The 20,902-nt window shown below is 50.6% G+C and overlaps 2 protein-coding genes across 2 annotated transcripts in view; one reads left to right on the top strand and one right to left on the bottom strand.

The window, feature by feature from the left end:
• The first annotated feature begins 12,174 nt into the window (after window positions 1-12,174).
• On the top strand, window positions 12,175-14,797 carry CDK5R1 (cyclin dependent kinase 5 regulatory subunit 1). The gene has a single exon (XM_040617254.1). The coding sequence runs from the start codon at window positions 12,297-12,299 to the stop codon at window positions 13,188-13,190; it is 894 nt and encodes a 297-aa protein (XP_040473188.1). The 5' UTR covers window positions 12,175-12,296; the 3' UTR covers window positions 13,191-14,797.
• Window positions 14,453-20,902, bottom strand: part of MYO1D (myosin ID) — a 162,348-nt gene continuing 155,898 nt past the window's right edge. The window contains exon 22 of the mRNA XM_040617250.1: window positions 14,453-17,910. Within this exon, the coding sequence (XP_040473184.1) occupies window positions 17,754-17,910 (157 nt within the window). The 3' untranslated portion in view covers window positions 14,453-17,753. The remainder of the gene's footprint in view (window positions 17,911-20,902) is intronic.

Below are 20,902 nucleotides of genomic sequence, written 5' to 3'. Positions count from 1 at the left end.
CAACTCGGTGTGCATGTTAGGTGGAGCAATTGCTCAGCTGACGTGTGCCTAACACTCGATAGAACAGCAGCTCTGGGTTTTTTCCACTGGACGACAAACCTTTTCTATCAGGATGCAATCAGGAGCCCAACTCAGATTTGGCTGGAACAGCCTTTCCTCTGATTAGGAACCTGGAAATCTCAGCTCAGCCACTCACAAGCGTCTCACTTGCAGGAAGATTGCTTATAACAGCTCAGCAGATTAAATACAACAAGCATTCAGTGCAAAAAAGCAAGGCAAAACCAGAGCTGCTGTGTGCCTGTTCATACAGCTGCAGAACATTTTAGTTGAGGGAACAGAGCAAAAGATCGTTCTCGCACCAGTCCCTGAAAATTAACAAGTATGCAGCTGCTTTCCATCACTCCTTTCCGCCCAAATTTACGAGACTGAAGGGGTTTCTTTCTTTCAGGAGTCAGGGCAGAATAACGAGGACTTGTCACCTCCACACGCCTGCACTTGGGGCTCGTCCACATGGGACTCACCCAGCCACTGCAGTAACATCGTGCAAGAACAAGAGTCTACCCTGACACTTGATAACCAAGCCTAGAAGGGTACAGCTCACGGAACAGCAGGGCCGAACCCCGAAACAAAGATCTGCTGAGGACAGGGAAGAAGGTGCAATGCTGGAAGCACTCGATCCTGAAGCTAATAGCAGCAGGGACGCAATCCAGACAAAAAGCTCTCTGTGTTGCAGTCCCATGAAGAAATTTGTGGGAGGTTTAGCTTTCTGTACTTTTAAGGTTGTCCGGTACCTTGCTATAGAGGTATCTCTCCTACAGATCTGCAGGACGCGATGCCTTCATTCACTCAGCCTTGGCAAAACAAAGCTGCAGCCTCCTGACAACGCCGGGGGGAGGCGCCATCGCGCATGCGCGGCGCCAAGGCTGCAGTGCCGATTTTCGGCCGCCAGGCGGCAGCAGAAGCACGTTACCAACCGGGCGCTGCAGTACCCAATTCTTTTCGCTAGACGGCACCATAGCTCCGGCCAAACTAAGGGCAGCGCATGCGCAGAATCGGCTTGACGCCTTGGGGCGGGGCTTCCGGCCACGTACGCGTCTGAGCTCCGCACACGGCCCCGGAAGGGGGGTTCACTTCCGGCCGCGCGGCGCCCTGGAGCGGCTGTGGCGGTGCGGGGCCTTCGCCGGGAGCCCGGAAGCCTTTCGGGCCGGGACTAGCGGCGGCGCTGGGTGAGCGGGCGGGCTGAGGGCTGCCGGGGGTCGGTGGGCGAGCCCGGGCCTCCCCGTCGGGCAGCGGCCGGCCGGGGGGGACGTGGCGGGCCGGCGCTCGGCCGCGCAGGGAGCGCCTGGTGCGGGCGGCGGGCGGGCTGAGGCGGGCGGCCCGGCCCGGGCCCGGCGGAGCGGCCGGCGGTTCTCGTCTCCCCGGCAGTGACGGTGGTCAGCGGGCTGCTCGCGGTGCTGCCCTTTTTTTTTTTTTTCTCGGAGCTGCACCGCTACCTCAGCGAGGAGGCGAGGAGCGGCGGCGGGGCCCGGGAGGGGGGTCGGCCCGCGGCGCCCTGCCGCCCCCCCGCCGCCTCCGGCGCTGCAGCCGCCGCAGCTCTGCGCGGGGCTTTGTCTTTCCCCCAGCCGCTGGCCGGTGCCGTGGCAGCGGGCTGGGGCCGCAGGGGCGGCCTTGGGGGCTACGGTAACGCTGCCGCAGGGGGGCGGCTCGGGAGCCTCTTCAGCCCCTGCGAGCGGGCAAGGGGAGGAAAAGAAAGCCGGCGGTGGGATCCCCACCCCTCGCCCCCGACAGCTGATTTCTCTAAGAAATATTACAAAGGGCAAGCGTTTAACTACGGGGGAGGGCTGGGAGGCGGCAGCTCAGGGGTCTCGCTGATCCTGTGTCGTGACAGTCAGCTCCTGGGCCGGAGCAGCCGAGGGGAAGAGGCCTTTGGGTTTGCTTCCCAGTGAAACGGGGGTCTTTTGGTTTTCCTTTGTACCTAGGTTCCTCCGGAATTGTACGTTGACAAATCAAGGGGAGCTACACTGAAGGTCAGTCTAGATGCTACTTTTCCACATGTGCCTCGTGCTCGTGAGTCGGACTGCTGACTGCGGGGGGATAACTTTTGCACTTGCCGAGGGCCCACGAGGCTCCGTGTGCCCGCTGCTGCCGAGTGCTGCGCTGCTGCTTGGGCAACAGCCGGGAGGAATTGTTGGTCCCTCGTGCTTACGCAGCCAGGCCTGCTGGGCGCTTAAACCAGGGCGTCCGGTCGGGCAGTGTTATTTTTCTAGATTGTAAATGAGCCTGAGGCATAAACCCACTTACGTTTCTGTATGACGGTGTACTTGGTCAGAGCGCTCAGTCGCACTGACGGAGCTGGCACAGAGTTCCCTTGGGACTCCAGATCTGACTGTCTTGTTGAAAGGCTCCAGAGCCTGCTTGGGAAGTCACTTGGCAAGGCTCAGCTTTGCCGTGATTTGTATACTTGAATTCTGACTGTAACGCCAATGCCACGTGTTGGCCTTTCTCCAAGTTATAAAAGCAGAATGAGCGTTAAGAATCTGATTACCTTTTAACTAAATTCGAAACAAAGTTGCGGGATGAAGTGACTGGGAGTCCTTCAAGTCTGACTGGGTATTGCTGCCGTGCATGTTATCTGCCTGTCTACCTGTTCCTGCCTCTTGTTCAGTTGTGGTAATTCCTTTGGGTAATGCGTTGGGCTCTGAATGTAGTGCATCTTGACTTCCTCCCAACCCCCCGAGATGTTACCGGTCTTTGCCTTCCTCACGTTTCACAGGGCGTGGGAAGGCCAGAGAGGCTGGAAGCCTCGGCTGTTGTGTGCGGGGAAGCTGTCGGCCTTCTAAGAGAGCACGTAGCCAGCAAGCGCATCCTGGTGCTTCGGTACCGAGCTGATACCACAGACCTCAATCTTTTTTGTGAAAAGGGATCACAAGGAAATGTGCTGATGTTAAAGAGGGAAAGGTGGCGGGGGAAGAGGTAGGAGGCAGCTTTCAACCAATTTTAGGCTTAACTCCTGTGTTCCTGAAAATGGTTCTGGCCTTTGAGGGGTTTGCTTTTGGCTTTTTGCCTTAAGCGTCTCTACCTTTCAGGGTAACGCTTTCTTGGAAGTTGGAAATGGTCCTTCTGGGACACCAAACCAAACCCCATACCTGGGAGGACCGTTTAGCATGCTGCAACGTGTGTTTTATTCCCTGTCGGTCACTTGGTCCTAGCTGTACACGCTCTCCCGGTTGGTACGTCCTTACCCTGCTGGCTGAAAGATTCTGTCTTTTCGTTTCCTCAGCTTGCCACGGGCCATAACACTTGTGTGTTCATAGACCGCTTTCCTTGTTCACTGCTTTCAGATCTGAGCATCAATGCCACGGATGTAACGGGAGAGCAGCAGCAGGACGTAGAGCACAAGCCGTTTAAACAACGCTTGGATAAAGCTGCCAACCGTGTGACTCCAGAAGCCGAGAGACACTGTAAGATGCTGTTCTGCCGTTCTTGGATGGATGCTCTCGTAGCCTTTCATCACCGTATGCCTGCTATGACATTTGTGGGAACAAGGGACGGCTGAACTCACAGCGTTTTAAACACCACAAACTCTTGAAGAGTTTATAGGACACAAATCTATTACACTGGCAGATCAGACAAGCTCCTCTCTGTGTGTATATATATTACACTCGGTACTTTTGCAAGGCAAGTCTTTGCCTAGTCACTCTGAAATTGGGACAAGGACTCACTGATGCATTTCAGGAGCAAAGCTGCTGAGTGGACAGGCTTTTCCTACTAGACATCAAGCAGCTGCTCTGGCAGAACTTGACTTTGGTTGCATCTTTAAAGCCTAGGAGGCTGACAAATGGGACGAGCTGGTTGAAGAGCCTCTCTCCAGGGAAGGCTCCACTGACTTGACCCTTAAGCCTAAACTTGCATCTTACTGAGTTTGCTTTGTGTGTGTTAATGCATACCCGACTCATAGATTTCAGTGAATTGATCAGTTACAAGTTGAAATGGTCCTTGGCTACATTAACCTCTCCTCTGCATTTTTTTACATGTTATGACTTACTGTTGTACTTCAATACAAACTGGGAATGATTCTGGTAGTGTTGCAATCTAACAGTAATGCTGTCCCGACTTGGTCTTTCTAAAGTGTGAGGTCCTTGTTATCTGTTCTGGGAGATAGTGTGGTTCTGTGTATTGGCACGAACTAAACGTGCTGGTTTGTTGTAACTCAGATTTAACTTTTCTGTTCTTAAAAGCTGAAAGGCTAAACTAAGCCAAGAGCTGAACAGTGGGTGGGTACAAGAGCTTCTCCTGTTGTCACAGAAGTGTGGTGATAGCGTTCTTACTGTTGTGTCACTTAGCATCTGTATTTGGAGGCTGTGGCGTTACGAACGTAATGTCTGGGGTCAAACCCCACTTTTCTGTATCTAATTCTCTGTTAACACGTGTAGGCCTCCTGCCTTACTTGTGTTGCCAGCCTCCACTGGGATTACTCGGTCTGAACCGGTTGCTCCTGCTCCTTACATTATCAACGGAGAGGAAGGGAAACTTGGAGGGAGCAGTCTCATCCAGGAGGGGCATTTTGAAAGCGATCAAATCGCATTGCATGCAACAAGCAATTTCTTCTGCCGTCTGGAAAAAGTATACGGCTAGTTTGATTTCCACCACAGGTGTGGCAAGTTAGATTGGAAGTGTCCACCCATCTTCATGAAACTCTATGCTTATCAGTTTCTAGTAGTAACACTAATTAGTCAGTTATTTAAATGGCAACTATAGCAGTATTGACTGCTAAAGGAAAAATTTTCACAGACGTGGGTACTGCTAGGCTTGATTTAGTCACAACTCAGAGCCGGGCCACCACGCCAGTGAGTGGCAGAGAACAAAGGGATACAGCCCAGCTTACACTTACCAGATCATTAGCCAACATCCAAAGTTTTTAGAAGTTTCCTTTGGTCCTGTCAGTTCTGCGAATCTATCACCTGACTCTGTCCCAGTTGATTCTTCTGTTCGGTACCAGTCTCTGCCTCTGTTCCAGGCTCCTCCTCAGATCGTGATCTTCTTGTCTGCCTGCTTTAACTCACACACTCCTTCCAGCACGCTTAGTCTTTGAACAAGCAATTCCTATTCACATATGCCAGTTTTTTCTAAAAACGCCTGTGTTTCTGAGAGCACCTGCGTGCACAAACTGATCATCTGTTGCTTCTCTGTTCTCCCACTGATTAACTGGACTGGGTTTTAAACCAGCCTTGGATTAGGGTTATGCTAGGGACGAGGCCTGGTTCTGCCACTTAGCTGCTTCGGCACTTTAAATTTCTTAATTCAAAATACATTTTCTTTTAACAGTTTCCTCCTTTTGTTTTATTATTGCATACCTGCAATAGTTTAATAGCTAACATATTTCCAAGTTCTTTCTTGCAATTTTGCTACTAAGCCAGTCACACAAGTTACAGAACGTCGCGTTAGTGCAATCACAGACACAACTACAGAAATCACGACAGGTATTGTAGTGATCAGTTTCTTTAACCACCTTGATAGGTCGGGGAACTGAGATGTTAATCCCTTGATACCAATATGCATGGTTTCTCAAATCTGAGAAAGAATTCTGCAAATACAATAAATATTGGGTTACCTTGTTTACCTCCATCCAACAAACTTGTCTTTGCTGGGACATAAGTTCCTGGTACTGCTATAATCCTTCCAAAAATAACTTCTGCCGGAGAAACTCCAATTGGCTGCCTGGGAGTGTTTCTTATATCCCATAAACCCAAATTTAAAGCTTCATGTCATTTTAACCCAGTCTGTTTACAAACTGTGACTAATTTCTCTTTGAGAGTTCTATTCCTGAGATTCTGCACCCTGTCCTGAGGATTCTGGATGATGGGGAGTATGTAATTGTGATCAAATTCCTAATGAATGATAGATCTGTTTTAATACAGCTGCAAAAAAATGAGGTCCCCTGTCAGATAGCTCTGCAACTCCATATCTAGGAATAATTTCCTTTAAGAGAGCTTTAACAACTGCTTTTGAGTCATTTTTCTGAGAAGGGAAAGCTTCCGCCCACCCTGACAGTTGATCAACAACGGGAAGTAGGTATGTGAACCCCATTACTTTAGGCATTTCAGCATAATCAGTCTGAAGGTTTCAAAAAGGATACTTCATCGCTGGAGGCGGCTTTCCTAGCAGTGTCTTCCTTCTTAAAGAGGCAGGTCCTTCTGTAGCCGACAGCTCTCACCAATTCTTTTGGCTGCTGCATAAATTCCAGGGGTTGCCCACAGCTGTTGGATTTTGAGAGCAATACTTTCCGGCCCTCCGCGAGCTCTCTCGTGCTGCCAGTGAGTGATAGGTCCTAAACACCTCTTTGGAAGTAGCGGTTTACTTCCAGATAGCCACCGTCCCTCACGTTGTTGTGCTCCCAATTTCTCCCAGGTTTGTCTTTCTTCTTCAGGCAGATCTTCATAGAACGGAGTTACATCTGGGATTTCAGCCTTACCCTGTTCAGTCAGAATCGGAGTCATTGCTCAGATCGCCTGCCGTGCAGCAGCTTTTGCTGCTTGATCAGCCAAGGTATTTCCTCCAGATACATTGTCCCGGCGGTTGGTATGAGCCTTTACGTAAATTCAAGTCCATTTCATTCATCCTCCGTAGATTTCATCGTTTTGCGTAGCTTAAAGCTTCATCCTCACTTAGACACGACGGTGCAGATGCCCGAAAGCCATCCAAGCCCCTTCCCGGTCAGTGGAGAGGAAGAGGCGCTCCCAGAAGCCCTTACTCTCAGCGTGCACATCTGGAAAGGATCGGGGCGTTTCTGATTATTGCCTGAAACTTTTTATTCTAGTATCAAGATGAAGGAAATTGGTGTACTGAGCAGAAGTCTGATAAAATGGTTCTCAGTTCAGACTAATTTCCTCAAAGTAATTTTTTTAACGGGAAGATGATTTATATAGCATCTCAGCAGCACCCACACTGATCCAAACTGGTTACTTACTCGGTATTTACTATAGCTTTTCTGCATGTCATAGTCAGTATGGGACCTCTTTCTTCTTTCCGGGTCCTCTGTTAATCACAGGCATGTAATTGCAGGGGAATGGAGGGGGTTGCAGCTGCCCAGTATTTTAGGATCATAATGAGGGACAGCCGATGTCTATACCTTAAAATGTATTAACATGTGCTTAGGGATGTAGGTTTTGTGTTACAGCAGCTTGCTGTACATTCTGCCTGCGTAGGAATGGATAAAATCTTGGTGATTAGAAGCCCTTCTTTAGGTTTATAACTTCAGTACTTGCCTCCTAGTGTTGCCGTTGAGCTCCTTAGAGCACGCTGCTGTAACGCTGCTCAATGCTGCTCAGTAAAAGCATCGGTGGCAAACTCTATTCTGTAGCCAATAGGGGTTATTTACTTGTTAAATCTGTTAATCATTAGCTCTTAATAATTATAGAATACATTGCTGCTATGATGAACTTTATGATAATTATGAATTAGTTTTTATTAGTTAATTGTTACTTATCTGACATTTTGGTATCTGAGCTCATGCTGGTTGTTCAAATTGTTTTCCTCATTCTAGGTCCTTTACACACTTTCTCACAGGAGTTTGTGCCGTCATCGGAGGCATATTTACAGGTATTGCATCTTTCAATCTTTTTTTCTTTCTACATTGTAAACATTTGCCATCTTCTTCTAAAATGTGTATGGCTGATAATAAATCCCTGTTTGATGGGGAGAGATGATTTCAGACTTCAAGAGGGAATATATCAGAGTATAATTAGTGCTGCAGACTTTCAAGATGCTGTGGATGATGTAAGACCTACCTATCATAATATTTTACTTTGCTCTAAAGGACATTTTTGTTTTCAAATAATGCACTTTCACATACCATATGAATGTGTCTGTACTGGGTTCTTGGCCAGCTTGGGTCTGTAAGCAGACAGTTGCTTTCATGTGGAACTAAAGCCAGTAGAATCTGTGAACCCAGGTTGCCATGAGCACAGCCACCTCAAGAGGTATTAGAATGCGTTCCGAGACTTAGGAGCTCCAGTGAGTGCTCTGCAGGGACTAAAAGGAGCCCTCACAGCTACGTGGGGCTCGTAAGGAGAGGCTGTTCCTGCGGAGCCGTTGGAGGGTCTGGGCTTCGTTCTCAGTGTTGGCTTCTGAACAGCTGATCGGTGTCTGCTCAGCTCCCTGTGTGTGGCAGAGCCCAGCCTTGGTCCAGCCTTGTGCTCCAGGTAATAACTCAGGGTGCTCTGAAACACAGTCGTAGGTGTTCAGGCGGCTGTGAAGGGCCAGCCTGGAGATCTGGTCAGCAGATCCTACGGACCTGAGAAGTTCAGCTTCTATATGTATCGCGTAATAGCTTCGTCTGCAAGGTTCTCTCGTCACCTGAGGTGTCACAGTGCTCATTTAACCTGATACTATTAAACAGAATTTGTCCGTAATAAATTTGGTCATCTTTATTTCTATGGCTGACTCAAGGAGAGGCTTTCAAAACTTACTTTTGTGACAAATGCAATTGCCCTCTAGCACTGATTACCTTTGACAGTAAGTTCCTGCTGCCATATGCCATGTTCTGTGTCTATATTGTAGAGGAAAGATGAAATGGTGGCCAAGAAGGCCAGTAGTGTCCTGGCTCGTATCAGAAATAGTGTAGCCAGCAGGGTTAGGGACGTGATTGTCCCCCTGCAGTGGTGAGGCCACCCCTTGCATCCTGTGTGCAGTTTTGGGCCCCTCACTGTAAGGACATGGAGGTGCTGGAGCCTGTCTGAAGAAGAGCGATGATGCTGGTGGAGGGTCTAAAGAACAAGTCTGATGAGCAGCTGAGGGAACTGGGGGGGTTCAGCCTGAAGAAAAGGAGGCTCAGGGGAGACATTACGGCTCCCTGAAAGGAGGTGGTAGCGAGGTGGGGGTCAGTCTCTTCTCCCAAGTAATAAGTGATAGGATGAAAGGAATGACCTCAAGTTGCATCACAGGAGGTTTAGATTGGATATTAGGAAAAATTTCTTTGCTGAAAGGATTGTCAAGCACTGGAACAGGCTGCCCAGGGAAGTGGTTGAGTCACCATCCCTGGAGGCATTTAAAGTTGTGTACATGTGGCACTTAGGGACATAGTTTAGTGGTGCACTTAGCAGCGTTAGGTTAATCATCGGTCCTAAAGGTCTTTTCCAACCTAAACTATTCTGTTCTAAAGAAATCAGCTGTGTAACAGTTTTCGTGTTACAGGATCAAATTTATTCCAGAGGTAGAGATAATTTCAGGCCAAGACAACCACAAAAGGCAGTAGTCTGAAGTGTCACTCAAAGACCAGATAGTAATAAGGCCAGTCATTCTGTATTCTACAGTAATAAACAGAAGACTCGGTTCCCGTTTTAGTGGCTGTTCTTTATATAGCATTGCAATGCGTGCCTTTAGGTAGGGCCAAGTAATCACTTACTTATTCCTTAGATTGAGGTGTTGCATAAAAGAAAAAAGAACATGAATCTTCATAAAGGCACTGAAAATACTGCTGGTCACTGGCACCCTGTGTTCCCTCCCATGCAGGAGTTCAGGGTTCCTGCCCTGCGAAAGCTGCCCCGATGGACGCAGGGTTGTCTGGGTTTCAGGGTGCAGTAGACAAATTCTAAAATTTTCTATGGTCTCAAAAAAGCACTGAATTAATAGGCTCCTTCAGTGCTGGAGAGATTTGGGGAAAATACCGCAGAAGGAGCTAAAGGCATCGGTTTGTTTTGCTTTGTGTCCTTGGTGGGTAAACACGGCAGTCTTTGATAAAGGATGTCCATCAAGGGCAGCGTTGGGTAGGGTAGCTTATTTTTTAAGGGTGCTGGGAAATGAGCAAAAATGGGAAACATGCCCTTGGCAAGCTGGGCCAGTGCAGTAACATGGCATAAAGCTCTCAACATCAGCTTCCTTTCCAAATTCATCTCACTCATCAGTAAGCACATGTGACTTGGCCTGTCTCTTTTTTTACTTCTATAAGACAGATCTTTTTCTGGAGAAGCGTAATCACCTCTGCCCTGCAAGTTGGATCTTATCTGCCCTAATGAGCTGAGGTCGTTATTCTTCTGAGCAGCAGCTGTTTTCTGTTGTGGGGGGAACTGGAACTCCTTTCCACTAACAGAAGGGTTTGTGTTTTCTTTCCCTGAGAGTTGTTCTGTCTTCGAGGCTTGTCTGGCTTGATGCATCTGTAGTTTTTTTCTCCTTTTAGTCGCAGGACACATTGATTCCTTGATCTGTCACTCAGCACATGCCATCCAGAAGAAAACTGAACTAGGGAAGACAACGTAAGCAATGAGCTCACCCCTCAAAAAAAAACCCCAACCCTCTTTAAGGAGAACTAAACAGGTTTTTTGAAACACAAGTGATCTCCTAAGTACACAAGAGAAGAGGTTTGGAATTACCAGATGGCCCTGACCACTCGTATGTTACTGTTCCATCATTCTTTGTTTGGCATTAATTTTTGAGAATGGGACTGCCTGAACCTTGCTGCTATAAAGATGACCCGTCTTGTCTGGCTGTGCAGACCCCACTGTAAAAACCCTTTTGTGCCGGGCCATGTTCATCCAGTTCTGCCCCCCCCACCCCCTTCCCAAAAGAGATGATGGAGATACTGCATTCCATTTGCCTCCAGGAATAATGTACTGTATTTTCATGAGACATGGAATATGGATTGAAGTTGCCATCAAATACGCTTCCTAGCAAGACCATCTAGCTTTTTTAACTTTTCTTAAAGATGTCTCTGGGTGTGCTGGTGCTGTATGCCAGACCTCTGTGAAAATGTGCTGAATCCCACACCCCTTCCTTCCAGCTGTTCTGGGCAGTGTGGTGAGAAGTAGCGCTTGGGATGTGCTTACTGTACCATGGAGCATTGCGGGTGCTCCAGATTGCTGCTCTTGTGAAAAATGCAAGTTGATGTTTCGGCAAAAAAAAAGTGTTTGGAGTTTTAATTGATTTTTAAATGGGATTGTGTTTTTCACTTCCCCTCTGTTTGTATTTTGAAACAAAGTCCATCCTCTGTGTATTTTGGTAAAGCATTTAGAAGAATTAGATTATTTAAACGATCCCTGGTACATAATTGGAAATTATAATTAAAAAACATACCTGTGTTGTGGCAAAATACATAGATACAATAATCATGGTGGGGTTGGTTTTTTTCTTTTTAATGATTTTACACAAGTGAGTAAAGCGCTTGGTATGTGAAATTATATTAGGGGTCATTAGAAAATTTTGAGGAAAAATAAAATATTGTGGAGGCAATATTGAGGCAGAACTCATCACTCTTAAATCTCAGCTCTGGATCTGCTGTGGCGTTGACTCTAAACTTGGTCCAAGCAGTTGGTGCAACAGCTGCCCAGTGAGTGTGACAAGCACAGCACCAGATAATGCAGAGAGAAAGCTGTTTTAAAATGCGTTTGAACTTGATTACGAACCAGGGAATATAAAAACCTGTGGGTTTTTTCGACTGGGAGGAGAAACAGTTTGAGGTGTCTGTAAGAAGTCTGATTAATCTCCAAGCTGGAATACTGAAAAAAAAGGGTTTGTAAAATAAATAAATTTGAAACAAGGATATTTAATAAATCTATAAATATGAATATGTTACATAAGGAACAAAAAGTGACTTGAACCGCTTCAGTCACTCAGCAGAGCACACAGCTTTGTAACTAAATTTGAAAGAATAAGCAGGAGGGGGAAGATGAATGGAAATAATGCAGCGAGAGTTTAACCTGCACTTGAGCAATTGGCAGCTCATCCCGTGGCTGCGGTGAGAAAGCCAGTTCTAAATACCAGAAAAGCGTTGAGTGTTGCATAGCGGCAGGTGCGCCGGCGGCCCCGCACGCGGCGGTGGTGGCCCGGCCGGGCAGATGCGTCGGGCCGGGGTGGGGCGGGAGCGCAACGATCCCGAGTGTAAATTTGGCCTTTTTTATATTTTTCCCTGGTTTTTCGCCCCGGCAGCAGCCCCCGTGCGCTCCCCGAGGGCCGCCGCTTCCCGCGCGGGGCGGGTCGAGGGGCGTGGTCTGGTTAGAGGGGGCGTGGCTATAGGCAAGCGGGGCGGGATCTCGGGTTAGCGGGGCCGTGGCCTCTCTGCCGCTTTCCCGCTGGCGCGGCGAGCGCACGTGGCGGCGCGGGGCGGGGCGAGGCGGCGGCGGGCCCGCGCACTGCGCCGCCGGGAGCGCGCGCGGCGGCGGGGCGGGGCCGAGGCGCGGCGCGGCGCTGAGCGGCGGCGGCGGAGCGGGCAGCCAGCGCGGGGCCGCGCCGGGGGCCGGGGCCGGGGCCGGGGGCCGGGGGCCGGGGCCGGGGCGGGCGGCGGGGCCCGCCGGTCGGCCGGCGCCATGGGCACGGTGCTGTCGCTGTCGCCGAGCTACCGGAAGGCCCCGCTGTTCGAGGAGGGGGCGGCCACGGTGGGGCACTACACGGCGGTGCAGAACAGCAAGAACGCCAAGGAGAAGGGCCTGAAGCGGCACTCCCTGATCTCGGTTCTTCCCTGGAAGCGCATCGCCGCCGTCTCGGCCAAGAAGAAGAGCTCCAAGAAGGTGCAGCCCAACGGCGGCTACCAGAGCAACGTGACCCACCTCAACAACGAGAACCTGAAGAAGTCGCTCTCCTGCGCCAACCTTGCCACCTTCGCCCCCCCGCCGCCCCCCGCCGCCGCCGCCGCCGCCCTCGCCTCGGCACAGAAGGTGCCGCCGGCCGCGCCCGCCGCCGCCGCCGCTACCCCGCGCCGGGTCGTGGTGCAGGCGTCCACCAGCGAGCTGCTGCGCTGCCTGGGCGAGTTCCTCTGCCGCCGCTGCTACCGGCTGAAGCACCTCTCGCCCACCGACCCCGTGCTCTGGCTGCGCTCCGTGGACCGCTCGCTGCTGCTGCAGGGCTGGCAGGACCAGGGCTTCATCACGCCGGCCAACGTGGTCTTCCTCTACATGCTCTGCCGGGACGTCATCTCAGCTGAGGTGGCCAGCGATCACGAACTGCAGGCAGTGCTGCTTACCTGCCTGTACCTCTCCTACTCGTACATGGGCAACGAGATTTCCTATCCGCTCAAGCCCTTCCTGGTGGAGAGCTGTAAGGAGGCCTTCTGGGACCGCTGCCTCTCCATCATCGACCTCATGAGCCCCAAGATGCTGCAGGTCAACGCCGACCCGCACTACTTCACCCAGGTCTTCGCCGACCTCAAGAAGGAGAGCGGCGCCGAGGAGAAGGGCCGGCTGCTCATCGGCCTCGACCGGTGAGCGCCCGCCGCCCCCGGCCCCGCTCCGCTGCCCCGACCCGCGGCGCTGCCCGGCGGGGAGAGGCGGGGGCTGCTGCCGCTCCCCCGGGCCCGGGCCTAGGAGCAGGGGCACACGGGACGTTCGGAGCGCAGCCCCCCGGTTGCCCCCACCCCCCCCGTCCCCCCCCCCGCCCCGGGCCGCTGCTTCCAAGCCATCGCCCCATTCCCGTCCCGCGGGCCCGGGAGTGCAGCGGCTCCGCCACCAGATTGATTTCAGCGAACTGGTGGAGGAGGGGTCCCCTTCGTCCCGTGTGTGTCCCCCCCCAGCCGAGCCCCTCCCCAGGGCAGCGGAGCGGGGCTTCGCGGGCGGGCGGCGGGGGCGGCCCCGGCTCCTGCGGCCGCAGCGCCCGGGTGCGGGGCCGGGCACCGCATAGCCGAGACAAAGACCAGGTAGGGGGGAAGAAGAAAAAAAACCCAACAAAAAACAAAGGAGGAAAAGGAGGAGGGGGAAAAAAAGGAAGAAAAAAAATTTTTTTGCTCTAAAGGCTTCACCGGAGGCGGCTGAACGGGGCCGATCGTGACTTTCTGGCGCCGGAGCAGCCGGCAACGGGACAGAGGCGGGCACGGCCCGGGGAGCCCCGGCCCGCGGCGCCCCCCCGCCCCCCCTCCCTCCCCCCTCCCCCCCGCCTCCTCCCGCCCCTTTATTTATTTTCTTTGAAGAGACTCGAATTTCCCGAGCGGGTCTGGGTTAAGGGAAATAACCGCTACTGTATAATGACATCAATGTGAAATGTCTTGTTCCCATCGTGCACTGATCATGAGTATTGTGTAAAGGATCTACTTGAGTGTGCAAGCAAGGAAAGAATCTACATGCTGCTATATGAATACTTTTAGAACAAAAAAAAAAAACAAGAAAAAAAACCACAAAAAACTACTAACCGGGGTGGGGGGGAGAAAGAAAAAACCCTTCTTTATTCTTTCATTGTTGCTTTTACAGTGGTATTGCGCATGCAAACAGGAGCATTTTGTGTCTTAAAAAAAAAAAAAAAAAGAAAAAAAACATTAAAAATAATAATCAAAAGAAAAACCTTAACAAGAGATGGCTGTACAAATTACACCCATGCACAAAGACCTGACACCACCCCGATACTGCAGTCTTGAGCTGGTATTCCCTTATCAGGCCTGGGGACTGATAAGTTTTTTGGGGGTTTTATTTTTTTTTCTCCGTGTGCACAGTTCTAGTTTAGTTCTGGTCCATCGAGCGTTAAACTTGCAGACGAGAGGGAGAAATAATGTGCCATTTATTTTTATTTTTTATTTTTCACTTGAAGCTCTTCATTGCTGTACATTGGACCCTGCTAATGATACATGTGTACGTACGTTTTTTTAGTGCAATCTCTTCTGTAGATCTTTGTTGACCAAATTGGTGGATATTGTTACTTATTAATTTATATTTGTCTCATTTTGTATGTATGTGTATAGTGTGTTTGTAAGTATGTGTGGTTTATAACCTGACCGACTGTGTCATGGGGCTCAGTGTGCCTGTAATTTAATCCCCTCCCCTTATTTTTATTTATTTTTGTACTGTGCTGATTAAATAAAAATGCACTGACCATCCATTACACAGCAGCGGTTCGTGGCAGACTCTTTTCTGCAAGCCCACACCTCCGATGGCCCATTCGCAGCGTTGGGAAATTGGATTTGCTTTGATGAAAGAGGGTTTTAACACAGCTGCAGGTTTAATCGTGTTACCAGTGCTGGGGGGGTGGGGTGGGGGGTGGGGGGTGTCACCCCTTCGCTGGGGGCTGGCAGAGGCGCTGGGCGAGCCGTGGGGTGAGAAGGAGCATCCAGCATGCAAGAGGTGAAAAAGCAGGTTATTGGGACACCAAAACTCCACTTTCTGTCTGTGCATCATCTTCTCCGAGCCACCACGCTGGTCAGAAACTAGCACCGCCATCGTGGGATGCAACTAATTGATTGGGGTTTTTTATTTATTACAGTGAATTATGTAAACAAACCCCCAGGTCCATTATAGTAGGTTTGGGGTTTTTTCCTACTCTTTTACACATTAAAATATCAGCGATTTAAACAAAAAAAAGAAAAAAAAGGTTCATTGTATTATCGCCCCAGGCTGAAAATCAAAATTCAATTTAGAAATAGTTAATTTAGGGGGAAACCCAGGAATATATGTATTTTATATATATTTATATATAGATAGATATAGATATATAGATATATATAAAACCAGACAGGAACCGATAATATACTTTATAAAGACACATATCTTCGCATACAATATTGCCATCTCATAGTATTAGAATTTTCCTAAATCTGTGATTTATTGCTGTCCATCATGATTAGATACAACCGTTTTATTGGAGGGATAGTGTATAAAAGTGCTGATTAAAACTCCTGCCGCTACCTTGCCTATGAGTTAGTGTTACTGGGGGGAACATTTGGACTAGTAGATACAAAAAGCGAGAAGTGCAAATAGAAAGGCACAGCAATGACAAGGATCTTCCTTCTGGTGCTTCCCTGGGAGGACACAAACAGGAGCTGGGGTGTCCCACGGCGGTGCCGTTGGCATTGCTCCTCCTGAGGAGCTGATGAGGAGGTGGGGGGCCCACGGTGGTCCTGAGCCGCTCACGTGTGTGTGCTTGGCGAGGTTAGAAACTGTTGCGTGGGTGGGATGTCACCTCCAGGCTCCTGATGGCCCCAGTGGTGGTGGGGGGTGACTTGTGTTTGCCAACATCTGGAAGAGCTTCTTCCTGAGGACTTGGGCCAGGGCTGATGCACAGAGCCCTCCGGCACAGCAGTCCACTGGGCATCCCGGAGTTGCTGACCAGGAGCAAATGCTGGTGGCTGGGATGTCGGGCCAGATGCCGTGCTGGGATGCTGGTCCGAGGCCAAGGACCATGGGAATGGGAGGGCTCTGGCGTGGGCCCTCCCTGTCAAAAAGTGCAGGAGACATTAAGCTCGTCCCGTTTCCACACAGAGCTAGACCTTATCTGCACCCGAGGCACCCTCAGCCTCAGGGCTCGGTGGCAGTGGTTGGGTACAAACGCTGCAGCGACTTGTCCCTGTGCCCTGCATCCATGGCATGGCCTTGGGAAGCTTTTTGTTAACGGGGCATTACATGAAGAGCCTCTTCCAGGCTTTCAGATTCCTAAAACGTTCCATTAAACAAGTGCTCCCCATTTTCTGGCTGGGCTGGGACCCAGCTGTCCCAAGGCGGGGTCACTACCCAGACCCCCCACGTCCAACGTGATGGAAATCCTGACCTGACCAGCAGTGCCAGGACTCGGTATGTACGATTCCAGCAGCCCCGCAGCATCACATGGCCTCCTCTGCTCAAAACCCACAGCAACAGCCCCGATACACAGTGGAAATAAAAAGCTTGTTAGTATGTATGGCTGTCCTGTAAACACCAAGCTCAAGGTCACCTGAGCCATGCAGCGAGAGGGACGTGATGACACAAGACAAGCCGAGGTGATGCGCAATGCCCCGACATCCTCCAACCGTGGCTGGGAAGACTCAGGAAAACTCGTCGGAGGGAACAGCCTGGATGTTTGGAGTCAGGTTTGTGCTGCTGCCCCTCGCCTGCCGTGGACGGACGTGCCGGAGTTAGTGTTACATAGTGCAAAGCAAGGCAGCGGTGGCCTCAGCCCCCAGGCTCCACGTGGTTCTCAACTAACGCACCTGCAGCGGGTCCTGAGCCCTCCCTGAACCTCAGTGCTGGGAGTAACACAAAGCCACGTGGATCATCTAAAAATCCTGCAAGGCCACTTGGTCCAAATGGGAACCCACTGGATTTTCTGACACTGGAGAGGGTAATTAAGGCAAAAGCAATGCAGGATCAAAAAAACATAAAACCTCTGCACTGTGAATCCTGCTCTCCTTTCTGCTGGTGGACCTGTCTCCGACCAAGGTGCCTTGACGTGTGAGTGAACTCCGGGCAGGAAAGCAGCAAGCCTCGAGGTGCATCTCCATGTACCGTTGCAACTCCATGCGTGCTGGCAAGGCTGGAAGAGTGCGGAGTGTCTCCCCGGCACGGGAAGCCAGCCCTCCCTTCCACATCTGGCTCCGGTTCCATCAGGATTTGGTCTTACAGAACCAGACTCCCTGAGCCAGGTATCTTTGGTTCCTCCAGTGGAGGCTGCATAATATTGCAATAAGAAAAAAAAAAAAAAAAAAACACACAAAAAAAAAAAACCAGAAGGGAATACTGGAGAGGGTTTAAGAAATCAATGTGGGAAAGGGTGTAAGTACCTATAAATGCTTTTTTCAGACTAATTCAGAAGCACTTTCCTGATATTCTGGCCTGTTCTGTAAGCTGGATAACAGGTCACTGGCTATTTTAAGCCTTCGTTGCATGTGGTAGTAAAACCCTCTCCTGAATTTGGCTTTGCTAAACCTCTAGCTTTAGAGATCTTTTTAGGCGCATGACCAAGTCACAGCTGAGCATCTCTAAATCAATCGCCTTGGAAAGTCCAAGGCAAAGGGAGGGCGATCAAAGCCCCAGTCTGTCTTTCCTCCGCTCGCTCACTCTCCAGGCTCGGCTCGCTGCGCCAAGTGGAGGGGGATGCTAATTCCCCGGCACGCAGAGGATGAAACCGGAACGATGCTTGGTGAAATCCGGTTGGGATTGGTTAATCTTGGTTTCCACAGAGACGGTGCATTTCCGCCCATGCAGGCTGCACTGGACCGGGTTGGTGACGCTGACTTGCAGAGCGCGTTTCTCACTGTGTCAAGGCAAAAGGGAAAAGCGTCAGGCAGGAGGGCTGGGACAAGGCGAGGGAGACGGCTCTGGGCTGGGACACGTCCCACAGCAGGCCCAGCACGCCGCGCTGAGCCAAGCAGCTCTAAGCCCAGCTCCTGGGCTCAGCCGAGCCCTGCTCTCGCACGCGGAAGGCCCCCACGCGCGGAGGCGTGCGCCCGGGGATGCCGGTACGCCGCGGGGTGCCCATGGGGGGTATCTCTGTATCTCGGCGTGGGCAAAGCAGGGGCCAGGTTGTGAAAGGTCTGGGCTCTGCTGCCAGCTCCGCCATCCACTCACCAAACGACGTCGCCAGCAATCATTCCTGTCTCTATAATTACAAGAATGATGATGACATCCCTTTTTCTCAGCTCAGAGATTAAGAGTACTGCATGAAATAGCTAAAAGCATCACAGGTAGGGTTGATTTTTTTTATTTTTTTATTTTTTTTTTAATTCCCTTTCCAGGCAGACAGATTGACTGGCCATGCAGCCTCCCCTGGCTTGGAGGAGTTTGCTGTGTCACTGCAAACCATTCCCCAACTTTTTAACCCTTTAACCCAGCTTTGGGGCTAAAAATAATTCTCAGGAGTGAAATCAGGAGTTTCTGCCACCCAAACTGGTTTCTCCTTGGCTGTCTGGGTCGCTGCCAGTGGGGGACATCAGAACAGCACAGCCAGATGGCTGGTCACCTCTGCTCGGGCTAAGACAGGGTCAGGCATAGCTGGCAAGGACATCCCCCTTTGCTGAAGGCTATTAAAAAGCCACTGTTTTAGATCACAAATTATTTTCCTTGTACTGTAAGCGGAGAAATGCCCGGCTGCTCCCTGGGCTGAGGCCAAGGTGCAGCCGAGCCGACGCACGAGCTCCAGCCACCAGCTCTGCCCAGCAAGCAGCGGGCGTTTTGAGGCCAGAGAAGTGCCTGCACAGGTGCAGCCTTGAGCCAGCACCAGCCCAGGGAAGCAGGAGGAGACAACCAGGGACTTGGCGTCTGGGCAATCACTCCTACGACCTCACCTGCACTTCAAATTCCTGAATTTCCAGCATTTCTCAGTATACTACGGAGTGGTTTAAAGACAGTGGCATGGACTCCACTGCCTCTCGCGATGCTCTAAATACAGTGAGGAGGATGCGCTGGGGTTCTGTTCAGCTGCCTTTAGCTTCCAGACCAGAGGTCTCGCCCTGCCTGAGCTGGTACGGCCTTTTCACTGATGCGGTGCAAGTCCCTGATGCTGCACAGGCTTTTACTTCATTAACACAGACTGTTCAAGACATGTCACATCCCATAAGCCACATTTTTATGCGGCTTCACAATAATTAAGATGTTCACTGCTTCCATAACAGTGAGCGGCTGTTCGGCTGGAGGAGAATTGGCAGGGCAGCAGCACACACAGCCCTCACGTTGTCCCAGGTATTTAATACTTATTTACTCTTGCCTCAGTAAGTTGAGGCTAAAATCCCTGCTTAGTTTGCTATTTTTACTGTGTCTTAGCAGAACGAGCCACATACACAGAGGAGCCTCTTAGAGATTCTTGCCATCATGTGCTTGGACAGCAGGTTTAGCATTGAGTGTCTGTAACAAGGATAAGCGCTAAGGACTTTCCTTCTCCCCCACAGCCCTCATCAAACCACAGGTAAGAGGATGGACGGTCTGTGGCTGTTAATAGTCACACTCAGCTGACCCTCTTGCTCAGCAACGAGCAGCCCAAACTGGGGAGAGGAACGCCGTTAACCTGAATTTTGACCACAAGCAGGACCCAGGCCTGGAAATCAGAAGGTCCTTGATGTATTCTGAGCCCTGTGGCTGTGGGACCTTCCGCCAGAAGCTGAATGTCTCCAGGTCCCAGTCCTTGCTGGAAGGAGGAGAATCAATTAGATACACATCTACATGAAGCTAACATGGTGCAGGGATAGTGTGCGCTGGGGAAGATGCTCTTATCTTTGCCCCGTGTAACATTTCCACATGGTAAGGGCTTCACATCCCACCCTCTCCATGTTCTCCAGATCCCACCATGGCAATACTCATCCACTCTTGACCACGTGCTGCTCTTCTTCATATGGGAAGTTTCAGCATCAAAACCTTTTGCTGGGGGTGTAGAACAGCTCTTGAACAGCACCCAAAGAGCAATCCGGCCAGGGATTTGCAAGCCCACGTAGGGATTACAAACCCCGTCTTTGGTCTTCCCTGCTAGGCAACACAACGCCGAACCCTGCCACAAGCAGCTGGATGTGCTGGGACCTTGAGTTGCTTGGATGCTGCTCCCGTGCTTAGTCAATCGCCAGCACAGAAGAGGTTGGAGGAAACGTCAGTTTGGTTTCCAGTCCATCAGGCACATCAGCATCACGCTTGGTGCAGTGGCAAAAAGGGGAGATGACAGCTGATGGCTGCTCTGGAGTAAGACGATTTGTTGACCGAAAGGGAGAAGACAGCTGCCAGCATCAGCTAACAAACCAGACTAAAGGACCTTCCAAATCCCACTGCTACAAGGAGATGCTACCAAGTAGTATAGCTGGGGAGACGTTTCCCTAAGTTCCTGCAGAATTTAGATTCCACAGGAAGAGTCTCCCAGTGTAACCCTGGAAGTCCACCCAAGTCTTTCCTGCACAGGGGCAACACCCAGTGAAAATACCCTTTGGGGGTCACTGGTGACCTGCCAGCCCCACGCCAGATTGATGGCAGCGAAGGCAGAGACAAGTCCCACTGCCACTCAAACTGGGCCTGAAAACGGTTTTCACTGTATAATCCTGTCACACCACAGTACTTCGCTCTTCCATCTCTCCGTCTCAAAAAGATGATTCAGCCAGGAAAAGGTTGGTAAGGTGAAATTAAGGTGGAATAAATTTTGCACTATTAAATTTCAAGCTAGGAAACACACATTTATTCACCATCCATGCTTTGATTCCTTAAGCATTTCAATGGTTGTTAGTATTTAAGGAACATTTATGAATTTAGTAATTGCTGATGAATAATCTTCTGGC

The sequence above is a fragment of the Falco naumanni genome, chromosome 18, assembly GCF_017639655.2.
Source record: "Falco naumanni isolate bFalNau1 chromosome 18, bFalNau1.pat, whole genome shotgun sequence".
Classification (NCBI taxonomy): domain Eukaryota; kingdom Metazoa; phylum Chordata; class Aves; order Falconiformes; family Falconidae; genus Falco; species Falco naumanni.
This window is presented reverse-complemented; position numbering and strand designations above follow the sequence as displayed.

Excerpts from the sequence above, each read along its gene's own strand:
- CDK5R1 (XM_040617254.1), top strand. The coding sequence starts at position 12,297 with ATGGGCACGGTGCTGTCGCTGTCGCCGAGCTACCGGAAGGCCCCGCTG.